The 23309-nt window shown below is 42.8% G+C and overlaps 4 protein-coding genes across 15 annotated transcripts; 1 reads left to right on the forward strand and 3 right to left on the reverse strand.

Annotated features, from left to right (window-relative positions):
* Positions 1-1550: 1550 nt before the first annotated feature.
* LOC6615385 lies at positions 1551-4427 on the reverse strand. Its single transcript, XM_002039731.2, has 2 exons — positions 4318-4427; positions 1551-4236 (listed from the first exon to the last, which is right to left on the reverse strand). Exon 2 carries the CDS (start codon positions 4232-4234, stop codon positions 1706-1708), a length of 2529 nt encoding a protein of 842 aa, XP_002039767.1. The 5' UTR covers positions 4235-4236; positions 4318-4427; the 3' UTR covers positions 1551-1705.
* Positions 4428-4710: 283 nt separating this feature from the next.
* LOC6615386 (protein NDRG3) lies at positions 4711-19091 on the forward strand. Of its 12 annotated transcripts, XM_032716849.1 has the most exons (9): positions 4711-4910; positions 4991-5081; positions 9869-10287; positions 12648-12743; positions 13427-13620; positions 13685-13805; positions 13954-14518; positions 14627-14711; positions 18314-19091. In XM_032716849.1, the coding sequence occupies exons 3-9, from the start codon at positions 10079-10081 to the stop codon at positions 18757-18759; spliced, it is 1716 nt and encodes a 571-aa protein (XP_032572740.1). In that variant the 5' UTR covers positions 4711-4910; positions 4991-5081; positions 9869-10078; the 3' UTR covers positions 18760-19091. The 12 variants fall into 12 exon arrangements, with proteins under 12 accessions (XP_032572740.1, XP_032572741.1, XP_032572739.1 ...); XM_032716850.1 differs by having other exon boundaries at positions 4711-5081; positions 12660-12743; XM_032716848.1 differs by having other exon boundaries at positions 4711-5081; positions 9896-10287.
* An 80-nt stretch (positions 19092-19171) lies between these two features.
* LOC6615388 lies at positions 19172-21507 on the reverse strand. The gene is made up of 4 exons (XM_002039734.2): positions 21328-21507; positions 20855-21268; positions 20379-20795; positions 19172-20319 (listed from the first exon to the last, which is right to left on the reverse strand). Exons 1-4 carry the CDS (start codon positions 21401-21403, stop codon positions 19655-19657), a joined length of 1572 nt encoding a protein of 523 aa, XP_002039770.1. The 5' UTR covers positions 21404-21507; the 3' UTR covers positions 19172-19654.
* A 204-nt stretch (positions 21508-21711) lies between these two features.
* Positions 21712-23245, reverse strand: LOC6615389 (serine protease grass). The gene is made up of 5 exons (XM_032716859.1): positions 23002-23245; positions 22549-22651; positions 22444-22486; positions 22221-22387; positions 21712-22157 (listed from the first exon to the last, which is right to left on the reverse strand). Exons 1-5 carry the CDS (start codon positions 23239-23241, stop codon positions 21766-21768), a joined length of 945 nt encoding a protein of 314 aa, XP_032572750.1. The 5' UTR covers positions 23242-23245; the 3' UTR covers positions 21712-21765.
* Positions 23246-23309: the final 64 nt, after the last annotated feature.

Consider the following 23309-nt stretch of genomic DNA (forward strand, 5'->3'; position numbering starts at 1 on the left):
TAAAATTATAGTTTAGTTTGTATTTCAATGTTTTTTTCATCCTATGCTCATTAGTAGTCTTTTTTTTTGAGTGCACACGTATATAAAAAGAGTGGAAATCTTCAGAGAGACCCGGAAAGTAAGAGCGGGAGGGGGCGGGGGATCGGGATCCACTACCATCCACACGTGTAAGAGTACGAGAGAGAGTGAAAGATCGTGTTTTTGTGCAGTCAAGAGATTCACATACTGAGGGAACGTGATCCACAATACGGGGGGTAGAATGAGAGAGAGCACTTGTCCACGTAATCAAGTAGAAACTTGTTCAGGAGCGGATCAGGCGGACTTAGGTAAAGACAGAAGTTCATTTAGACACAATCAAATGAATTATTTAATATGTAATATTAATTTTTAAAATTAAACTTTAAATTTATGATTAATCAGAACTTACAGGAACAATGTAATACCGAAATGTATTCCAAAAAGTTATACATTTATAATTTTTCAGCTAATAATCGTTTTCAAAAATGTAACAAAAACGGAAAATATATGGAACACGAAGGACACACAACCTGCTCAAGCAATTGCTCAAGTTTAACTAAAAGGAGTTTGCGACCAAGGAATATGCAATATCTACATGTTGCTAGCCACAAAGTAGCCGCAACATTACGCCTCGCCTACTTTTTCTAGTGCGCAGGCGCCTCTTTTATTTTATTTGTGGGTGGAGCCTGATAAAGAGTTAATTTAATGATTGGCGAATTAAATCTGGTCAAATTATGTGACAATTTCTTTGTTTTCATACTCTAATTTAATTTATTGCAGTTTATTTCTAAGCCGTGATGGATAATTTCGTACAATGCGAAAAAGTAGCGAGACCTTGCCAGTTTTGTTTTAAGTTTACATTAAGATTAACGGGTTGATAAATACGATACGATACAATGAGAACGAAAAATATTATGTGTAAAAATATTGTCAAAATCAATATAACAATTTTTTAATTACCAATAAATTTTTGGCTTTGCTGGATAATAAATCTGAGCTTAGCATTGTATCTGTGAATATGCCAATAGCATTCAATAGTCCGCTGCATTTAGTTCAAGATAATCTTCCCCAACTAAAAGCTTTGGATGCTCAGCTCACCCGAGCTTAGCTTATACTAAACTAAGCATATATTCTATCTATAGCCACTCCTATGGAATTGTCACCCTTGGCTCGTTTACGCCCCACTGAGCGCCGACGAGCGATATATAGATCGAATCAATTAAACGCAAACTGCCCAAATTAATTGAAAATTGAAAATCAGTCGAAATCTGCGGCACTCTCTAAACGGTCGTGTGGTGTGTTGAAAAAAAAGGGCGAAATATAATGCTGCACGGCGATCAAGATAAGCCCAAAATGGCAAAACGATCTGTGGGATACGCCCTCAAGCGCAGGAACGATCGTTTTGTGGTCGAGCCCATCGTGGGAATCGTGAATCCAGCCTACGAACCCGATCTTGGTGGAGATACATCCCCAAAAAGTGACATCAATCGAAAATGGCAAGTATAACAAGCAATAAAGTTCTCGGGATGGGCTAATGTGAAGTGTGTGTTGTGTTATTGAAATTATTACAATCAATTAAAAATTTAATAAATTTCTTAAATTCTAAATGTACTTCTATTTAATACATTTGATAGTCTGCTATTTATAATTGCTAAACTTAATTTAAGCTTAATAACTCTAAATTAAGCTAGAAACCCATGACGTGTTTCACCTTGGGCCTCTTAGCGGGCGGGGCACTGGGATAGTCCTCGATGATAGTGTTCTGTCCGGGCAGCAATATCGAAAACTGGTGGGTAAATTCAACAGGCGATTCCTTTTTGGGACTCAAAAGGCCCTCTTCAATGTCCCGATCGGAATTAAGGGCTGGAATCACTGAGTAGTTCGCTGTGGTGGCGCCATATAGCTTTGGAAGACTTGTGCCGGGAACCATGTCGGTATTTCCCTCGGTCCCCTCGTCTCCAGTGGGTTCAACTGTCTGACTGGGCAATTGGTCCAACCAATTGGCCATGCGTTGTTCCGGTTCCTGCTCCTTCTCCTTAATTCGCTCATCGAACATTTCTCTGGTTACGTCTCGCGTGGTGTCGTACTCCTCCATATCCCACACGTCCAGCAAACGGGTCGACATCATGTCCGTGTAGTGGGTCAGCTTGTAAGCGGATTTCTGCCAGGGACCGCGACTGATGCTCTTCTGCTTTTTAACATTTTTGTTACTGGGAGCATTCCTTTTGTTTTGCCGTTTCGGTTTCACCTTGGATTTTTTCTTAGGCGTTTTCTTACCATCTTTCTTGGACTCCGAAGGTTCTTCCTTTACCTTTTCAGAGCCTGGGCTTTCATCTTCGGAAACATCTGTATCTTCTATTCCATAGTCAATTTCGATCTCCTCTACGATTAGGGGTTTTTCGTCAGGTTTTGATCTTTTGGCACCATCTCGAAAGATGTCTCTTATCTCTGGTATCGACTGGACTTGCGTGCAGCGGATGTTCTCGCGTTGGACGCGCTGATTAACGGAATTGGCAAGGTAGCGTATGGCTTCCGCGGTGTGAATTCCGGTTCTGATCTGCTCGACGTGCTCCTCTTCATCTCTAACCGTTAGTCTTTGGCAGTAAACATCTCCCAAGCTGTTGGAGGTTAGCAGCTGGGTAAAAGCTAGATCACTGGCCTCCTTTAAGGGAAAGAAGCGCATTCCCGTAATGCAGGTTCTTGCCCGCTCTGCTATATCAGCATAGACATCCACAAATCCTCCCAAGCAAGCATCTATTAAAGCTTCTTCCAGGGTTAGCGGCGCAAATGGTATTGCAGGCGAGAACATTTCATCGACACATTTTGCCTGAGCTCCTTGCATCTCACAAATTCGCAGATCTCTGGGTAAGAGTCCAGCTAACGCAATGTATTCACTGTTCTGGTGAGTGCATGTGTCAATAAAACAGGGTGGATAGGTCATCTGATGCGTCCAGGTGACCACAGCTCGATCGGTCAGTTTTTTACCCAAGCATCTGATATCCAAACAGTGGAAGTTGTGATTACTAGCCACATACAGAAGATTAGGATTCACACCCTTGGCCAAACAAGAGAACCTCTCGCAAGCTTTTGAGTGAACGCCGCTGGCAAAGCAGGGATTCAGAGGCAGATTGCATCGCACGTCTACGGTAAACAAAACAGGCTGTGTTAGGCAGTGAAAGGTGCTTCCATTTGCTTGCATTAATTGTGCCCAGGTACTCGAGGATTTCTTCAGTCCTTTTAGCAAGCAAACATCAAGCTTGGCTATATCCTGTTGTGTCGAAATATCCACGAAGCGCAAGGACCGATCCTGGCTAGCTAAGGCCAATGTATTGGCATTGGTCAATGATTGTGCAGCGCTTGTAAAAGGAGCTACTTGACTGCTAAACATGCAATGGCGAATGAGTTCGTATTCTGAATCCGAATCCTGTTCCTCTTTGCGTTTAAGTTCGTATAGGGAAACCTCCTTCAGCAACCGTGCCAGGAACATTTGACTGCTATTTAAATTGTCCAGCGGAAGAAGTTCGAAGACTTCGCTGGAGGATTCCTCTAGCGTAGCGGAATGCAATGGTTGCCAGAACTCCGCCTCACCATAATCTCGGGAAAAGTGCAGATCTCTGAGTTTATTACCGCTGACATGCATGGCCAGCTGATCGTTTCCATTAAACGGAATCGTGTTTAGGTTTCCGCCTGTGTAGTAGTAATCGTAGCTGTCCCTGAAGAAGGAATTCTCCTGCTGGGCTATGTGCTCAGCCATCTCAAACAGACTGGCATCGTAAACACTTTGCTCCTGCTTCTGTTCACGCTGTCTCATATTTTTATATCGCCTATCAAATATAGCCTTGTTTAATTGCAAATGCCGTGTCCAATCGTCGTAGGCGCATGGCCTTTGGACGCATGCCTCCACACGGGGAGTCTGTCCATCCTTGGCCAGGAAGAGGGGTAGCGGCACCGTAACCGAGCAGTTTGGCAAGTCCTGCTTCGGATTCTCGTTATAATCGTGCAAGAGTTGGCCCAACATTCCAGTGTTCAAGCCGGGATAAGAGAAGTGGGGCGCATTTTCCAAAATGCTTCGCAGATTATCTGGCTCATTGTTATCCTCAGCATCTTGATCCGGCAGAAGATCGTCTTCGGAATCGGATTCGTTGTCACTAGTTTTGGTCTTGACCTGGGCACTGAATTTGGCCGAATTGAGAGCTGTCTGGTAGCGTCGCGGCATGTCTGAAATTGGAGTATAAGTAAGTAATCGGGATTTGCTAGCTGGCCGATGTGTTCTGATTTATGTAGGCCTGGCCAATCAACCTCTTCAATCAGCTATCCAGTTCCGCGCGAAAGAACTTAGTTAACAAATTGAATTTGACTCAAACAAAAGCTAAACGCATGTTTCCTCTGGCCACATGAAACAGCTGTTTAGTGATGGGCACTTATGTCGAGCCAGCGGAGTTTGGAAAGGAAACAAAGGCATGCTTGCTGTTATGAGCATTAAAAATAAAATATTCACAAATGTGATGCTCTTAGGCACAAATAATAAGTCATATTTACAAATATTTGTATAAATTTTATTTAAACACGCGATGTTTTGAAAAGCAACGATGTATCGCTGGGCTGCGATACTATTTCTAAAATATCGGCTAGCCTCGATAGCATCTTTGAAAACATCGATTTCCGATGCATCGATGTTTCTGCCCATCACTATCAAATTTGCTTTGCGCTGCATCGAGACCGAGAATTAAAGACTTGAAAGCAGCTGGAGAAATTACAAGAAATTGATCCCCGAAAATTACTGGCAATCGCGAACAGCGGGCGTGTGTGTGTGTGTGCGTGCGCGCGAGAGCGAGAGAATAAGTGAACGAAACAGAACGAGCACAGAAATTACACAAGTTGTAAAAGAAAAGGTGAAGAAAAAAGTTGGTCGAGACCGAATATTGATTTTTTCATAGACGGTGCAGTTAAAACAACGGTCTCTTTTTGTTAGCCAAAAAGGCGTTGGGAAAAAGCGGTAGTAGTTTTTATCTCAATTTTGAGGCCTACAGAAGAATAGAAGAAAAAGCAACAGAAAGCGTCAGGTGAGTTTTTTAAATCCAACCACGCACACACTCACACTCACACCTACACTAGCACACACAGCGGGCACAATTAACACACATTCAAGTGCCAAAACAGACAACAAAACAAATGCCAGTTGGAAAGGTGTGAAAGAGAGGGGCGGGTCTGGAAGATAACATTAACCAGTTCTAATCCTCTTCCCCTCCCTCTCGCACCGCATGCATTTGTTTTGTTGCAGTTATCTATTACTCTTCCCCTCTCTCTCTCTCTCTCTCTCTGTCTTATCCTGTCTCTCTCTCTCTCTGCGCTCGCCCCCATTAAAAAGAAAAGAAAACACACTGCCTCATCTAAAACTTTTCATTTGCATCCCAGTATCTGTTTTTCAATTAGCACTATTGTATATTTTGCGCACTCTTCTTTTTACTTAGTTAACAGTTAGTTGTTGTATGCACGTTGTTGTCGTTGTTGTTCTTGTTGCTCGACATATCTGTACTAATTCATCCATTTATGATGTTCCTTTTTATTCGTTATTCGTTTTTGGCTTTTGGTTTCGTTTGGGTTTTCCTCGCTTTTCCTAACTGCTAATTTTTGACAAAACCCAAATGGCTTCTGGCTCTGACGTAATGGACCCCTGCTGCCCTCCCCTTCGCTACACTCCGTCTCTCTTCCTCTTTATCGCTCTCCCTCTCTCTCGGAGCTGGCGCTTTTCCACTCTAAACGACCTCCAGAAAACTTCGCCGCAATCATTTCAGCAGCTGCCACAGTGAAGCCTGTGTGCAGAAAACACAGTTATGTCAGTAAAAAAGAAGTGCGGTTGCAAGTTGTCCTGGTATTCCAAATTAGTAGGTTTCTTTGATTCCAATTCATATTTTATGATCAAATTCTAACTCCACTTTGCTGAATGTTTTTTCATAGTAAGATTATATTCTGAATCGCAATTAAGTTAAATAAGGAACTTAACGATTTAGGCAATTTGAAAAATAAGGCAACTTCGAGTTGATTTTCTAGACAATAGTCCACCAATTTTCCGAACTAAACAAAGGAAAAGCGAAATGGAATAATGGGGCTGTTCATTAAGAGCGACTTGACTGTTATCTCTAACAGTTGCCCTAATTGGTTTACCTATTGACAGTGTTTACTGTTCCTGCAGACATTTGTTATTCGCTGTTTTGTGAAATTTTATTGCTTCTAGCGGCTTTTGGGTGTGGAAATCAATGGGTGGGGACTCCACTTTAACGGCTGTACTGTAACCTGTCGGCGCCATCGCCATGGACAGGATTTCGTCTCGTCCTCCAGAGTATCTGAGTCTAGTACATACATATATGTATCTATATCTGATGTTTAACTTTCCTACATGTTTAATGCGTAGGTCAGTTTACTCAGAAGGCAAACACAATGAAAAGTTCGCCGCACAAATTGCTTTTGGCGCCTTGTTGCTGCTCCTGTTGTTGTTGTTGTTTTAGCTTTTGTTGGCCACTCAGGTGTTTACCAACTTCCCTGGCACCTTCTCCCTTTTCTGCCCTTTGTCTGCGGCTCTGTTTTTATGTAACTTTCAAATCGATTGCAAACACGTAACAGTAGGGCAACCTGCGCCGTCCCCCTCTGCCCCACCGCCCACTACCGTGCCATGCCCCCCACCACCCAACTGATATTCTCCCATATCCTGCAACAACACTCTGACGTTGAGCGTGTGATTTTGTTCGTTTCGGCTGTACGATTTTTTTTTCCTGCTGGCCTGCGGCCTGACATAGCGTGACATTTCCTTTATGTGATTTGCTGCCGTTGTCGGTGCCCCATAACCCCTGCCCCTGCCCCTGCCACGCCCCCTCCCGTTGGGGTATCTTGTCTCTCCGCCACCCAAAGAACATTTGAATAATTTCTGTTTTGCAAATTTGTCCCCCCTCCGCCCCGGAGGCGATATCCTTGAAGGACTCGGACAAATTGCAGTCAATATAATAGTTGAGCAAGTATTTTTAGGGCCAGCAGGGAACTTGTTGTTAGCCATGAAAGATCTAACAAAAAACGATTTTAACGATCACTCCTGCTGATTCAGCCATCAAACGTATTAGATGATAAAATTAGAATGATTGATATAACAAACCAAATCAGTTTAAATAACTAAATACAGCAGACTTCCTTAAAAATGATCTTTTCTCACGTCTAAGCAGATAAAGATACATTTTAAAGCGAATCAAAGGCTCAAGGATTATGTAAATCACTTTTGTGCTCAGAATAACTCGTAATTATTTAGACTTCTGAGTCGGTAAATCCGAAGTAGCATTGAATCCCAATCAAGTACACAGTTCAGCTGTAGATTGAGTTCAGATTGCTGTCTTGAGCTTCGGTTTGTTGTTGCCCGTTGACCTGCCAACGGTTGCCGTGGGCGACCTGCCAAATTGTCGATATTCCGTGCGCTCCTTTCGCTCCGGCCGGAAAAACGGAAAAGCCAGGGCACGTCGTTCGCCAGTCGCCTTCCCACTCTAGCCGATTGCTAATTTCAATGGCTCCACGCTGCTCGCACCTCTAGCTCCTCCTCTGCACTCTTCACGTGCAATCGCAATTATGAATAATTCGCCATAAATGGCACACGCTGGGCTGCAATTATTGGAATTGAAGTGGCCCAGATGCCGCTGATAAATCGCTTGCCACCAATAGCCTATAGTACATTATACATTACTACATTATATATGTATATATATAGGAATATGGCCCATTATATCATATACCATTTCGTGTGGTCGAGGTGAAAAGTGCAAGCGCAACTTTATCAGCGCCCATAAATCGAGCAGCAAAAGGTCAAAGTTGAGCTAGACTATCAGCTTTTTCAGTAGCGGAGGATGGGCCACGGAATTTGCGAGTGCCAATGTACTTGGCAACTTTAAATGCGCTGTCATTTGTGTTTAGGTTTTCAGACTAGGGCAACAAATCATGGTGGCTTTGTGTGATTATTCACCGGTTATATGGTTGCTAAAACAGCTAATTATGCCATAAAAAGTTGGTTATTTTATTTGATCAGCTGAAAGCAAGCATGTTCCTTTCTATAACAGTTGATAAAAGAACGGCCTTGTTTGATTTCACTGTAGCAACTGTTTAACTTACTTATCTGTATAACCAAAGATAAGACTTAAGAGCTGAGATGTTTCGAAAGATATTGGAGAGTCAGGAATCCAGTTTGAATCGCAGTTAGCAAGATAAGATAGCTGGAAACCAAAAGCGATGCATCGTTCCACTTGGAAGTCACGACTTCTGCCATTCTCTTCACTTTACGTCATGATTTTATGACTAAAGTTTCAATTCGAATGGCTAAATTATGCAGTTACCATTGCAGCTAAATGAGCAATAAAATACTTGAGTCGTTGGCTTTTGAATAATAAAACTCCTAGAACATCTCTGGCTCCGCATCCGAAATCCTTCGCGTTGTATACATTTTGCTTTACCCTGGAGCCACATTCATCATACGCACTGAGGTCCCAGCTCGGAATTGCTTGGCTTGACTGGGTTCTAAAACCTAAGACGCAAAAAAAAATAGTAGCCATAACGAGTTTTGTTTTGTTTATCGTTTGAACTTATACACTTGCCCAGTGACCAGTACATAACATGTATATAATTATCTGTATCTGGGGCTGCGTCATAGCTTTTGGAGTGGGTGAAGCGTTTGCATTTGTTGCTGTCCGGTGATTATTAGGTGATAAATTCGAGCCGCATGACGCACTTAATCAGTGCCAAAAAATAAAAGAAAACTACACGACGAACGAGAACGGCAGGAGGAAAACATGTGTGTGGCCTCCCGGGGATGTGTGAAATTTTCATGCCTCCGTTCCACTTTGGCTTCAAACCAGGGCACGTGGAGAGCAGGCCTCAACCCCTGGCCCAAACTGGGTTAATGTAATGCATATGTGCTACATTGGCGACGCAGGAGATGGGAATGGTCCGGGGGTTTGCTGCTGCTGCAGTCTCTGTGTGCCCCAATCCCAAACCCAGATCCAAAAACCACATACCCACATCGCCTTCCTCTCGCGGCTTGGCCTGCATATTTTGTTTCAAGTACGAGCATTGACGCCCCAGCTCAGTGCTCCCCCATGCAGTGGAGCTTGGTTAATGATGGCAGATGGGGGTTGGAGGTCTTGAGATTCGGCAGATCTTTAAGGTGCACCAGATGCTGATTAACATAAGTCCAATAATGCTTATTTCATGTCATGTCAAGTCACCTAGAGCATTCTTATCGATTCGATGTGGAATAGAAAATGTTCTTGCTTTGATTTATTTCCATGAATATGGATGTGGAATTATTTACACTTGACTACTCCTTTAACTTATCAAAACTTATCTCACTCTCTCAAAGAAATCGATTAACAACTAAAGGGTTTGGATTTTGAATACATTTTTATTTGGCCCTGGCTTTTTACCGCTGTTTCTTAACCATAAAGTTTAAAAGTTGATCGCTTTACCGTTTGACTTTGAGCGTAACTAACTAAATTTTGGTGCTGGCGATGCCTCACTGTAGTGGCTTGCTGCTTCTTAACCAATGTCAATCATTTGATACTGTGGACCCCCCCGCAAATCCGGCTTTCGTGTGACTCAATCTCATTATCATTCTATTTGCTTTTGTTATTATAATTTTATTTTCTTTGTTTTTTATGTGATTTATGTTTTGTGACGTTGTGATGCCGCTGCTGCGCTGCTGCTGCCAAAAAAAAAAAAAATAAATAAATATATAAATATTCGAATGTCAACGAAATGCCCATTGTATTTGTCTGTCTGTCTGCCGGCTATAAAATTACACACCTCGGCGCTGATGAATCAAAAGCCTTGTTTATAAAAAACTCGAAAATAGAAACGCACCCACACACCGACACTTGCATGCACAGTGGAACACTCAGTTCTAACTATCAGAAAAGAATAAATAAAAAACAAAGCACGCCAGGCTAAGTACTTAAACGAGAAATTCGAGCAAAGCCGAAAGATAACTAGCCGGTTAACAAATAAATCAGAAATCAAGCGAAAGACCCAAAAAAGCATGCCACAGTCAGAGGGCGGCTATGTATCGCTGCCGGCCGTCAATGGCAATGGCGGCGCCATCTATCAGTCGACCACAGAGCCCACGGCCCCGCCCTCCGTCTTCGCGAGCGTGAAGCGGGCCATTGGCCAGGCCATCAAGTCCTCGCCCACCGACAGCGAGGAGCTGCTCCGCTCGGACCGCCTGCCGGTCATCGTCGGCGGCTCCAGGTAAGTCCATCCAACCGGGGGGTCAGCCGCCCACTCTTCGCCTCCTCCGCTCTACGGGCGACGCGACGGTGAGCTCTCTCCGCCAATCACTCTTAATCACCCACCACAATGTGGCTCCACATTGCCCCCTCTTAGGCACGGACACAAAATCCCCCACTGAACGCACCACACCACTGAATCATTAACCAACTGAGTGACCCACTCGCAGCTACACAGAGAACAAAAAGAACGGAGTCATCAAATAAGTTTTCCTTCAATATAAGTTCTATGTAAAAATATATCTACTGTAAGTGCTTAACTGAAAACTAATTCGCACAGCAAAAAGCCACTTCCGTTGTAATTTAATTGTAATTAATTGCTCAACATTCTTTCAAATTACTTGATCAACAATTTCCCACAAATCAGATTGTATCTGCGAGTTGTTTTCTCAGTGTAGCTCGGTTAAACACCGAACATCAAAGCTCGTTTTGCCTTTGCCACCTGACTTCCCATAACCCCAGAAGCTTAATTGCGATTGCATGTCAGCCCAAAATGTTTGATTTTTGCTTTTCTTGCTTTTGATTGTTTGTGGTTGTTGCCAATGTTGTTGTTATATTTCTCTTCATTTTCCAAGGCACCTTGCATTATTTTATTGAAATTATTTGCCCAGCAGAAGGAAGAACTAATTGTATATATTCGATGGCTCACATTCCGCATTACATCATCATCATCAGCATCAAGCTTACTGCTCTAAAGGAATTTCTTAATTAAACCCTTATTAGATGAATCCAGACACTTTGCAATAAAAACCCTGAGAGTAGAGCATTTTGAAAGGGTCTAGGCCCCAAAAGAATAGCGTTGGAAATGTAACTTCGTTTCTGGTTAGCCATGGCCCAAGGTCAAACTGCAGTTTGCAGTTGCAGCAGTTTTGTCAATACAACAATCCCGAGAGCACAGCAAACAGAGCTCAGAAACTAAAGTGAACTCTTGAGTCCTTTAGTTTGGGTTTAGTTGGCCGCCGGTTGCGACCCACATTCGCTTTAATTTGCGGTCACTTCAAATTATTCATACTCATACGCAGTAGAGAGTATCCACGATTGTACGATTATTATTCACGACTGCGCTGGCGATCTCAAGTGGCCTTAATTAGTATTTCCGCAGCCACTGACATCGCGCGTAAGTGATTTGGTCCACTTAATGTGTTATTTCCAGACCCCAGATCGCACCGTCGTTGTGCATTCCTTCAGCCAAGTGCATTGCTCTTGGTCCCTGGCCTGGAGTTAACCGATACCGAGCAGTTCTAACCGGTTGGTTGCCGTACCGGTTTAAGCTGGAGATTCCAAGTAAATTGAAAAGAAAGTACAGCAAGCGTATGCAAACAGCTGATTAACACAAGTAGTACGCCTGTACTTAAGCATGTTAATTATTTATTGTTTGCGTGTTGTCCCAGAAATTGATTGTTCAGATTAATAATGGATGTACAGGGATGTACTTACGCCGTTAGTTAGTAATAATAATAATGATACTTTAAACAAGGAAACACAGAAGCTCCGTAAGTTGCATATTTCAAGAGCTAGTCACTCGCGTTCATAAGTTTCATCTTATGAATTTATGATAATAATAGTTTTCTCCCTAAGCACATCCATAAGAGCTAAGCTCTGCTTATGCAATTTCCCTCTGGCTCAATCACGTAACCAATTAAAGGTGACAATGAAGACGGCCATGACCCCAACCGTATGTATACGTACTATACTATAGTAAGTATATTATGTATGAGGATAATGAACTCTCATCCCTCACCTGAGTTTATCCGCACACCTCCAGCATTAACTAATTGAGTTCGGTCCCTGCAGTAAAAGTTTTTGTTATCCCAAGCAGCAGAGGGTGTAGGTAAACAAAAGTTTCCGAGCTTTTCGCGTTTTACAGGGGACGAAAAGGAGAGGAAAGTCAAATTAGTGGTATGCCAGCTGGTCGCATTTTCCTGGCGCCACTTGTTTGTCGCTAGCCATTTTCATACATCGCCAACATCCATCGACATTTACCCCGAATGACATTGCGTGACTCATTCGCTTACGTTTCACGTTTTACGTAAGGAACGCGAGACCTTGACGAGAATTCCCCCGCTTCATTCATCCTGGCAAACAAACAAGTTTGCTCCTCCGCTCTTTCTTTCTACTGCTCTATGTCTGCTTTACTCCTACTTCACCTCCTACGTCCTGTGAATATATATATATTTACTCCTAAGATCTCCAATTTCAAGTCCACAAGAAAATATGAATACATATACGGTGAAAGTTTTTAGCCGATTTGGAACAGAGTCTGCCAGAAACTTGCCTCGATTTTTGCGTTCCTTTGGTTATTCTTTGCTTGCATGCTCATAGAATCTCTTTCAGAGACCGCGACAAATCCGGTAAGACACTGACCACCAAGATGCCGTCAGCTCCAACACACACTGCCGAGGAGGCACACCTGCTGGGGTAAGCAAAATACGAAAAAGAAACGATAACGAAACGAAACAAATTCTATAGAAAATACTCCTAGGGTATTGTGTAATTAGGCCCCAAATTTCCGAACCATCCGAATGTATGTAAGATATATGCAAGACACTGAAACACAAAAAAAAAAAAACACAATCACAACACACAAATTTAGAGTTTTTGCGTTTGAATTAATTTCTCGTTATTTTTGTTCATATTAACCCTTCACATAGTTTTTGATTTACGAGTAAAAGTATTGTTAAGAGACAACCATTAGTTCGTAAGTTACTTGCCTAGACTTGAGTTTGACAACTAAACCCTGTAAAAGCATCCCAAATTGTTCTATCTCTCCGAATGTTTATTAACCGATACCTTACGTCTTGATTTATTTGAGTTTTGCATACATATGAACCATGCCTAGAGTAGAGGAGAGCAGCGAGATCAACTCACGCCTGCCATATATGTATACCCCCAAGATCAGTAGCCTGTTATTATCTAGATGAGATCCGAAACAAGGATGCATAGCCTGCGACACAAAAACACTAAAACTCACAGGATGCCAGTCTATGAACAGCTACCCAGCTGCTGCTGCCGCCGCCCAAAAATCCCACCAAAAAACATATGTATCGGGGATTAAGGAGCCACCTGTCACTAACTTACCTTTTTTTTATCCATCCCAACAGCACCATGCCCGTTGATCCCATGGATGACATCGAACTGCGCTCCGTGCAGCTGCAATTCCCCAATGCCCGCGGCTCCATCCTGGAGGCCTGCGAACAGCGACGCGTGCCCACAGACAAGGGCGATGTCCACGTGGCCATACAGGGCGATACGGCCAAGCCGGCCATCATCACCTACCACGATTTGGGCCTCAACTGTGAGTGGTCAAAAATACCTGTTAAATTTGGATCTTACTAATCGGTATTGCTCTTCCATTGCAGACGCCACCAGCTTTGCTGGCTTCTTCAATTTTCCAGTGATGCGAGGTCTGCTGGAGAACTTCTGTGTTTACCATGTGACTGCTCCTGGCCAGGAGGAGGGTGCACCCACTTTGCCAGAGGAGTAAGAATTAATTTCCTACCGCGTAATACGTTTCTTGTCAGTTATCAAAATAGCGTTGAATCGATAGAAAAGAACTTCCAAATTGAAAGAAATAGTTACACGAGTATTAATACTATATATTTCTAACAACTATTCTTATCACTTGCAGTTACGTGTATCCGACCATGGATGATCTGGCCGCCCAGCTGCTTTTCGTGCTATCCCACTTTGGCCTGAAGTCGGTGATTGGTTTCGGCGTTGGTGCCGGGGCAAATATTCTGGCCCGTTTCGCTCACGCCCATCCGGACAAGGTGGGCGCCCTGTGCCTGATCAACTGCGTGTCCACGCAGTCGGGCTGGATCGAGTGGGGCTACCAGAGCTTCAATGCGCGCTTCTTGCGCACCAAGGGCATGACACAGGGCGTGATCGATTATCTGATGTGGCACCACTTCGGACGCAATCCGGAGGAGCGCAATCACGACCTGGTGCAGATGTACAAGCAGCACTTCGAGCGTGGCGTTAATCCGACCAATCTGGCCATGCTGATCAACGCGTACATCCATCGCAACGACCTGCATCTGGCGCGCACTCCGCCAGGTACTCCGGGCAGCGAAACGGCGGCCACCACGCTGAAGATGCCGGTGATCAATATCACGGGTTCGCTCTCGCCGCACGTCGACGACACGGTGACCTTCAATGGCCGTCTAGACCCCACAAACTCATCGTGGATGAAGGTTCTTATAAATTTTAACCGACATACATATGCGGTTGTAATATTTCACCGCATATCTGTGTATTGTTATTAGTTCTGTTCGATTGTAATAATCTTTTCCCACCCACAGATTTCCGATTGCGCTTTGGTGCTGGAGGAGCAGCCGGCTAAGCTGGCCGAGGCCTTCCGGCTCTTCTTGCAGGGCGAGGGCTACGGTAAGTGTTAGAACACCGCACACCACACCACCAAGATCCACCACAGCAACAAAAACAACTAGAACTACAGCAACATCAAATGCTACAACTGAACAACCTCAGCAATCTCTGCTACAATCTCAACAATCTACTACTGTACCCACTCTATTTAATCCTTCTATTAACCCGCAACTACCTTAACTACTTAACTACCTACCACCTAACTTTCTTAGTCAAGTACTTCCGTCCCGGCGACTGGGACGGCACTCAGTTGAGCAGCTTCATCTAGAAGTCCATTCCGTTTGGAGCAAGATATCCCCTCCATAGATTCATTTCAGTTCAGTTCAGCTCAGTTTTCCCATAGGAGATGCTCCTAGCTTAGCTCCCGATTTTCTCCGTGGAGACACACGCACACACAAAGTACACAAATGTCCCTGACCCAACCTGATTTTAGTCTAAACAAAAATCTTTGAGAATCAAAAGCTTTTTGAGATGCATTGAAACGAAACCAAAAATCTATTGTGCAAAATTTTATATTTACAAATTGGTTAGATATACAAAAAACTAATAAAATTGACATTGATCGTTCATATTTATGTTGATAAAAAACAAAGTATTTGTACGCAACCAAAGTATTTCCAAATAAATCGAAAAGTTGTTGAAAATCAAGCGTTTACTTTCTACACACATATATTTAACCACTTTCAAACCCCAACCTAGTTCCCCGAATAGTTAGGACCCCAAAGAAAACACACAATTTCGCATCCACGACAGCAACCAAACAAGAAAAGATATTCAAGATGTTCATTACTTTGTTTTTCATTTCTTTTTCCTTTCTCCAAAACTGCTTGTTTTTGCTAAACCAACATACAAAACAAAAAATAAAAAAAAAAAACAAAATATAAAAAAAAATTTTATGAAAAACAAACGAACAACACGCAACATGAATCCAAACGAAAAAAAATATACAAACAAAATCTTTCACACGAAATTGCAACTTCAAACGATCAAAAACCTCAAAATCCGCACCCCATTAATCCATAATCTTCATTCGTTTTCATGGTCTATGCAATCCAATCCATCGACTTGGTCTCTGCTGCATTCACCAACGACTTCCCTCCCGTTCTGTTTCAATGCGTTTCAATTCTAACTCTGATTTTCTTTTCGTTTCGAAATTGGTTTTTCCAATCCACCTCAACTCGAATTGATCGCCAAATAACTGTTTAACTAATGCAACTGCGCGTTCTCTATAATTTCAACAACAAAACTAAATATAATAATCGTGTGTATGGTATGTATATTTGTACACCATCATATTCGCACCTGTGATCGTAGTGTCCGAGAAACCTCAGTAGGAAGATCTGCCGGAGCACCCAAGCAGTAATATACCCAACAAATTGCAAAAAACAAACAAACCCGAAATCTAGTTGGAATGCATTTAGCTAATTAATTAATACAATAATTCAAATTAACATTATATACAATTATATAGGCAAAGTAGAGCTTAAAAACCACCCATACACACACACTGCTAGTCATGGTTCTTTCGATATTTTAAGGTGTTAACGGTTAAAATAACATAATGTCAAAATACTAATAGCAGTACATTTCGTTTTATTAACTTATAAAAAATTGTTTATTTTTCTATAAATTACTAATAGTCTGACTTAACCCACGACACCTTAAGATTTACAGAGCTGAATAGTGAAAATGACTTACGCTAGCCTGCATCTACGTAGATTTGCTTCTGAGTACAGTGCAACCTCGTTAGCTGGGCAATTGATGCGCTTTCGCTTTTCCAACGCTCTCTTTGATTTTCTCCTCCACAAAAACACTCACTCTCTCGCACACGCCTTTTGTTTCGAATAACTTTCATTTATTTGACCTATCATTTTGTTTTGTTTATTTACACGCAAATTGAAAACAAATTATACAACAATATCAACATCGAAAACAATTACCACAACAACCACAAACAATTGAACATTGATTTCGAAAACCCCAAAAGCTGTTGGCACACTGCAAAAGTTGGCGCGCAAAATCTCATCGGTCAGCCGGAGCAGTTCCACGCAAATTGAGCTCACTATACAGTGAACGGCGGCGGCAGAGCAGAACTAAGTGAGCGAATGGAGAGAGCAGCAGCAGTGGCAGCGACATCGGCAGAAGCAGCAGCATCGGCCCCAATTCGGTGGGGCAGAGTGTGAGAGAGAGAGAGAGAGAGAGAGAGAGAGCAATTGGATAATCACCCGACACTGATACACCCAAACAAAAAATTAGAACAATAACCACACTGAGAAAAATGGTTTACAGCTTTGCTTTTAAGGGCAAAAAAAACTTGCTTCGGTTTCTCCACTTCTGTGATTTGCGTTGAAATTTATTGTTGCTCTTTTGTTTATGTTAAATACTTTTTTTGTAATTAATGCCATTTTTAGTTGGTAAGCTATTAAGTGGAAAGCGGCAAGTGATTAGTTTCCATTTCGTTTGTTGTCTACATAAATAAATGCATTGCGTATATGTACTTTACATATAGCCTTTCGTTGTGTCACCCCTTTCTCCCACATGCCTTAAAAGTCGGGCTGCTTTCACCATCCACAACACAGCTTAAATGTACGAGAGCAATAAGTTTAAACACGCTATACAAATATACATACATGACAACGCTATTATATACAAATTACATACACTAACCATACTCAAGTCGAGACAAACGATAAACGAAACGAAAATTGAAAGTGTAAGCTTTTGTTGTATATTTGAGAATTCTAAATAAACGAACGAACAACGTGAATTTCGAACTGTAACGGTGCGGCCAGAGTGATATACTCCTCCGATATGACTATATCTGGTGTTGGTGGTCCTCTGGCCACTGGGAGTCGCGTCTCTTTCCCACAGCAGCAGCATCGTCGTCACAGCAGCCACTTCTATCCAATCCCAGCAAAGGGGGCCATCGCATCGCATCGCATCGATCCGCTCATCGACCATCGCGAAATCTCAGCCCAGCTTCCTCCCCTCCCCCTCCATCTCGTCCATCAACTAGAACAACAACAAACAACAATAATAATAAAATTTATTAATTATAACGATAATAGAAGAACAGCAGCAGCAGATTGTCGCCGCTTTCATCTCGAATCATGCAAAATGCACCCGACACATTACATTCAGATACAGATCCACTTGCAGCTGCGGTTAAAATAAGGATAGGACTAAATTATATAATATGTTTTAAGCAGCTTTTATAGCTTCAGCCATCTAAAGACATATAGCCTTATTAAACAATCTATAGACTGAACTAAACGATGTAAATTGTAACTATAATGAATGATGATATTATTAAATAGTAGCATATACATAGTTATCTTAACTTCCATTCGAATTTTAAGAGTATCTCAAGCAATCTAAGAATTTATTTTGATCGCAGCCCTGCAAACGTACAGACATCACACGTACATACATTTCAAAAACAGCAGGCAAGCCTTTTAGAAAGTGTATAAAGAAAAACACCCATCAAGAACAAGAACCAACAACTTACATGTTATCAAGTGACATAACGTAAATAACAATAGCCAAACTACTACTACCTTCCCCCCAAAACAACAACAACTCCACTTATAAAACTGCAACAGCAACGCCGCTGTCCACGCCAGCGAGTTCGCCCTGTGGAACTAAATACCACACCTACTCCTCCATCTTCTTTGCCAACTTCCGGGAGCAGCAGCAGCAGGCGATGGAGGAGCGCGATCGTGAGCGGGAAAGGGAGCGGGATCGCCAGCGGCAGCTGAGCCTTCGCGTGGGCAATCGCCTCCGGGAGACGGCCATCAATTGCACCAACAGCAACTCCAACACCACCGCCGGCCAGGGGGAGAATAATAATGCGGATGGTCGCAGCGTCGACGGGGACGATCTGGATCTGGAGAACGGAAACGGATGTGCCGGCGGCAGCGGAACAGGAACCGGAAATGGCAACCGAGCCTACGTGACCACGGATACATCGGGCACGCTTTACTATGGCACCCAGAGTAACAAGATACGCATCACAGAGAACCCACTGCCCGAGCCGGTCAGCTCTTAGATTGTTACTGCAGAGTCCACATAATCTCCAAAAGACACCTTGTTATTGTTGTTACCACACACTGAGAAAAAATAAAGCAGCAGCAGCAGCCAAGTCAAGCCAAGCTTTCAGCCGTGCTCCAAGAGACACAAAGCCACAGAAACTCAAAGAATAATAATATTATGAAATACAAGCAACTCACACACCGCTAGGAAATGAATGCGAATGCAATAATTAACCACCAAATGAGAACCCATTGATTGATTGATTGATTGATTGATTGTGTTTCCCTATGGTTTTCGAGACGCGGAGAGATATTTGTAATTTACACTTTGTGCCTGAGCGTAACGTAACGAACATACACGTATATATATCAAGCCAGATCGGTTCAGATCAGCAACAGCAGTTTAGTTTTCTATGCCCAATTGGTTACTTTTTTTTTTGAAGTGCAACACATATTTTATGACGAGCTTGCTTAGTTGTTGTAAACCGAACAATATACAAAATATATACATATGTGTATACAGATGACACAAAAAGAACAAAAACTAAAAACTAACGAGCATTCTCGCTTAATGTTAAAACCTAAAACGAATCCAACTGTTAACTTAATCCCAAAAATAACAATGTAGCATATCAAATAACAAACGAAAAATCTCTCAAAATTACGTATATACTTATACAAAACCCTAGATAAATCGTAGACAATTGCGAATTGCGAGTAACTTCAACCAACATTCTGTTCACAATGAATGAGGAAAACCCTAGACACAGGACACTATCACAAAAACAGGATACACACACACACGATATGAATATAGAATACATACATATAATATATATAAATAATGACAACTTTTTGCAATTGCGAATTCAATTCAATAAAAGTTTTAGAAGCTTGAGTTCTATGTTTCCATTACTTCGGTTGCAGCATTTCGCTGATCCTGCGCAGGGTCTCCTCTCGATCTCGACGCATCAGGTCGGATACTTGTTCCAAAAATTGATGCTGCTGCTCGCGTTGCTGCCGCAGGAAGCTCTCGTTGGTAGTTTTGATCTGCGCAAGCAGCTTCTTTTGACCTTCCATGATGGCAGTGAGTGCTTCAATCGGCGTTGGTTCAGCCTCCATCTCGATGGCGTCCACGTAGTCCTCGCTATCGGCTGCCGCTCTTAGGAGATCGCAGGTGGAGCTGGAGTTGTCGCTGTCACTTTCCAGCGGAACGCTTGGCTTGCCTGGCGGCTTGAAAAAGGAAGGCTTACTGATGCGAATGAGCCTGCTGATGGCATTTTCTTTGTTCTCCCGCGGAGCTTGAATCAGCTCATCGAAGAGCTCAAAGTGGCGAGGCAGAATGCGTACATTATCTAGCCCGTGCTCCTTGGCCTCTCGATGGCGCTTGCAGAGCAGCCTTAGTTTATTGCGCAGCTGGTGGGGAGTGCGTTTGATGGACTGCTTAGCCAAGATGTTGGAAATGTGCACCAGGGTCTGGAAGTTGCGTTTCCTTGAGCCATCCAAGGCGCGGAAGAAACCATTGTCCCGAATGATGAGTAGAAACGAATCAACCTCTTCGTCTGTCCAAAAATGCGCTAGGGAACATTGGGGTTTAATTAAATGTGAAATAGGAAATAGCTATTATAATATCTACCTCCGCTTCTCTGTGATGCATCACCCTCTTCCTCGTCACTGTCATTGAAATCACTATCGCTTGCGCTGCTCAGATGGGCTTCCGCTTCAGCATCCGCGGCCGCCTCCTCTTCGGTGGGATCCAGGACCAGTCGCATCGCCTCAAAGTGCTCGAACGTTTTCCCTGTGCCGTTCTTGACCTTGTTGTACAATCGCCGCAGCTGCTGGAACTTGATGCGCAGCTTCTCAGCACCCTTGTGACAGTTGCGCTTGGACATCTCCTTGGACAGCAGCTTGAAGACCTTGGCATTGCGCTTTTGCAGCAAAGCTGCTCGAAGACCAAGTGTGTGGATCAGGTCTAGGAGGAGGTCCACTTCGCCCTCTGCCCACTTGCAGCGGGCAACGATGTTAACTGAAGATCCTGAGGCATCCAAAGCATCTGCGAAGGAAAGTCGCCTAAGTTCATATTCCAATACATTCCTGCCTGGTGGCACCTACCGTCCCCTTCGGTTTCCGAGATCATGCCGGACTGGTCCTCGTCTGCCTCCATATCACTGTCACTCTCCAGTGCCTCTTCATCCAGATCAGATACATCTTCTCCCTGCATCAACTCGTGCACCGCCTCAACGTGCTCGAAGGGTTCGCCGCCATTCCGAGCCTTCGCATATTGACGCCGCATCTGATGGAACTTGATTCTCAGATGCTTTGGACTCTTGGGGCAGTTCCGCCGGGCCATTTCTCTGGACACCATCCGAAACACCTTTGCATTGCTTTGCGCCCTTCGGAGTGCAGCTTGCAGTTTTAGTTGGTGAATGATTCCCAGAAAGGTCTCCACCTCTGCGCTGGTCCACTTGCAACGACTTGCTTTCCCAGAACTATTTTCCGATACCGAGTGATTCGCATTTCCTAGATCTGTATCGAAAAATAAGGATTTGGTAACATTGAACCGGCTGAGGAAGCTGGTTACCCACTCATAAGGTGTGCGTATTTCAGCTCCGTTTCGTGCGCGTCCTCATCGTTGCCATTGAAGAGCGAGAATTTGCTCATCTTGATTAAATCAAATGCTTAAATCGCAATGAAATCAAAAAATTTATATTTATATTTGAAAAGTTTTTTTTTTCAGATTGATAAAACCATAACAAAAACAAGACTGTCATCGATACTAGGACGCGTTGAGCCACCTATCGTTATCGGCATCGATGTGGCCGTACCATATATTTTGCTTGAATGTATGTTCCATGTAAAGTAAATGTATGTTAAATGTAGATATAGCCTACAATCTGAAATAAACTAAAAACAACAAGATAGGATACCCTTGCAGTAACTACAAAACTATTATATTGATAACAAAAATGTATAGGTTAAAATATTATATTGATCTTAAGAAACATATCTTGATCACAATCAAATTAGCCTGAATGGTTTTGAATAACATCCAATATCCAGTCCGTGAAGTGTGTGACATTGGTGTAAGTTCCCAAACCTCCGCACGAACGAAGTCCTTTGCTAGCGACACCGAACTGGAAGACCCTTTCCTGCCCCTGAAATCTACGAATTGCGCTCAGAGGACCTCCCGAATCGCCTTTGCACGAATCAGTGCTAAAACTGCCGGCACATATATAGGATATATCGAGAGGTCTTCCAGGACTTTCACACCTGCTTTGCGGAAATTGTTGAAGGGTGGCAGTCTGTAGCCTATGTTGCTGTTCTCCATCACTATTTGTACCCCATCCGGTGATATTGAAGAGTGAAATGGGACCAAACGTTTTGCCAACAATCAGGCAGATCGGCCTGACATAGTCTATAGGGAAGTTTAGTTAGTTATTTAGTTCCTAAGCAATTTTTGATAGCGAAATGCACTTACTTGAGAATGTCACACACCTTTGCATTCGCAGCAGACCAATATCATATTCAAAATTACTATGAACTATTTTCTTATCCACGTCCACATTGTAGGCCCTTGGTGTGCAGCCGAAATCATTGCAGTCCGACATGGGATGTCGGGTATCGTATTCGCCCAGGCGCACATTCCTTCAAAAAGTGTTTTCGAGGATAAAATGGGCAGTAATAGTATAGTAAGCACTCACATATACTTTGGGGAAATGCAATGCGCGGCGGTCAAAACAAATCCTGAGTGAACATAAAATGATAATTTGAGTATATAATTCGTATTATCAATTGCAAATACTTACGATCAGTTATAAGTGAGCCGCCGCACTCTGCTTTTCTCGAGATCATTACGCTGACCATCCAGGGATTCGCGAATTCATCACTTTGATCCGCGCTATATGACCACTATGGCTCGTGGTTCCACAAACAAGAATCAATAAAAGGAAATTAATAATAAAATAAAAATAAAAATTAAATAAAAAATAAATAATAAATAAAAATAATATAGTCGACTATCACCTCTATCTATCTCTACTTTCAGTTTTTAAGTACATGCAACATGCAACTCTATATCTTGGACTATGAATCATATTACTAAATACACAGGGTAGTAGATAGTATTGTGTAAAAAAAGAATAACAAATGTTTTAGTAAAATACATATGTACGCCGTGTAATTAGAGAGCCGCCGCACGGCTTACTCGAGGAAACCAACACTATCCATGGATTCTCGTGTATATTTGTTTTGTTGCCTACCGTAATGTTCGGAACGTATGGATCCTCCTTTGATATTCCACAATTCTCATCCAGCAGGCGCGACATTACGTTATTTTTGGCAATAAATAGGCAAACGAGCGCCGCGATTATCGCATTGAACACATTCATGTTTGCGCGAAGACTGCTAGGTGGTGGCTCGGTGATAGCAAAGACACTAGAACAATATTCTCGGAATAATATTCTAGTGTCTTTGGTGATAGCATCCCAACCGTTTTCCATTTGGCATTTCGGTTGCTTGTTGTATCTGGATCATACCAACTCGGGCTTAAGCTGCAAAGGAACTGCCA

The sequence above is a fragment of the Drosophila sechellia genome, chromosome 2R, assembly GCF_004382195.2.
Source record: "Drosophila sechellia strain sech25 chromosome 2R, ASM438219v1, whole genome shotgun sequence".
Lineage (NCBI taxonomy): Eukaryota > Metazoa > Arthropoda > Insecta > Diptera > Drosophilidae > Drosophila > Drosophila sechellia.

What these genes read in the sequence shown, in the direction of transcription:
- LOC6615385 (XM_002039731.2), bottom strand. Translation starts at nt 4,234, where the DNA reads ATGCCGCGACGCTACCAGACAGCTCTCAATTCGGCCAAATTCAGTGCC.
- LOC6615386 (XM_032716848.1), top strand. Translation starts at nt 10,079, where the DNA reads ATGCCACAGTCAGAGGGCGGCTATGTATCGCTGCCGGCCGTCAATGGC. An exon ending in CCACGATTTGGGCCTCAACT is followed by an intron (nt 13,621 to 13,684) that starts GTGAGTGGTCAA and finishes CTTCCATTGCAG; the next exon opens with ACGCCACCAGCTTTGCTGGC. An exon ending in CAAACTCATCGTGGATGAAG is followed by an intron (nt 14,519 to 14,626) that starts GTTCTTATAAAT and finishes TCCCACCCACAG; the next exon opens with ATTTCCGATTGCGCTTTGGT.
- LOC6615388 (XM_002039734.2), bottom strand. Translation starts at nt 21,403, where the DNA reads ATGAGCAAATTCTCGCTCTTCAATGGCAACGATGAGGACGCGCACGAA. An exon ending in GAAATACGCACACCTTATGA is followed by an intron (nt 21,269 to 21,327) that starts GTGGGTAACCAG and finishes TTTTCGATACAG; the next exon opens with ATCTAGGAAATGCGAATCAC. An exon ending in CTCGGAAACCGAAGGGGACG is followed by an intron (nt 20,796 to 20,854) that starts GTAGGTGCCACC and finishes TTTCCTTCGCAG; the next exon opens with ATGCTTTGGATGCCTCAGGA.
- LOC6615389 (XM_032716859.1), bottom strand. Translation starts at nt 23,241, where the DNA reads ATGGAAAACGGTTGGGATGCTATCACCAAAGACACTAGAATATTATTC. An exon ending in CATACGTTCCGAACATTACG is followed by an intron (nt 22,652 to 23,001) that starts GTAGGCAACAAA and finishes CACGAGCCATAG; the next exon opens with TGGTCATATAGCGCGGATCA. An exon ending in CGGCTCACTTATAACTGATC is followed by an intron (nt 22,487 to 22,548) that starts GTAAGTATTTGC and finishes ATGTTCACTCAG; the next exon opens with GATTTGTTTTGACCGCCGCG.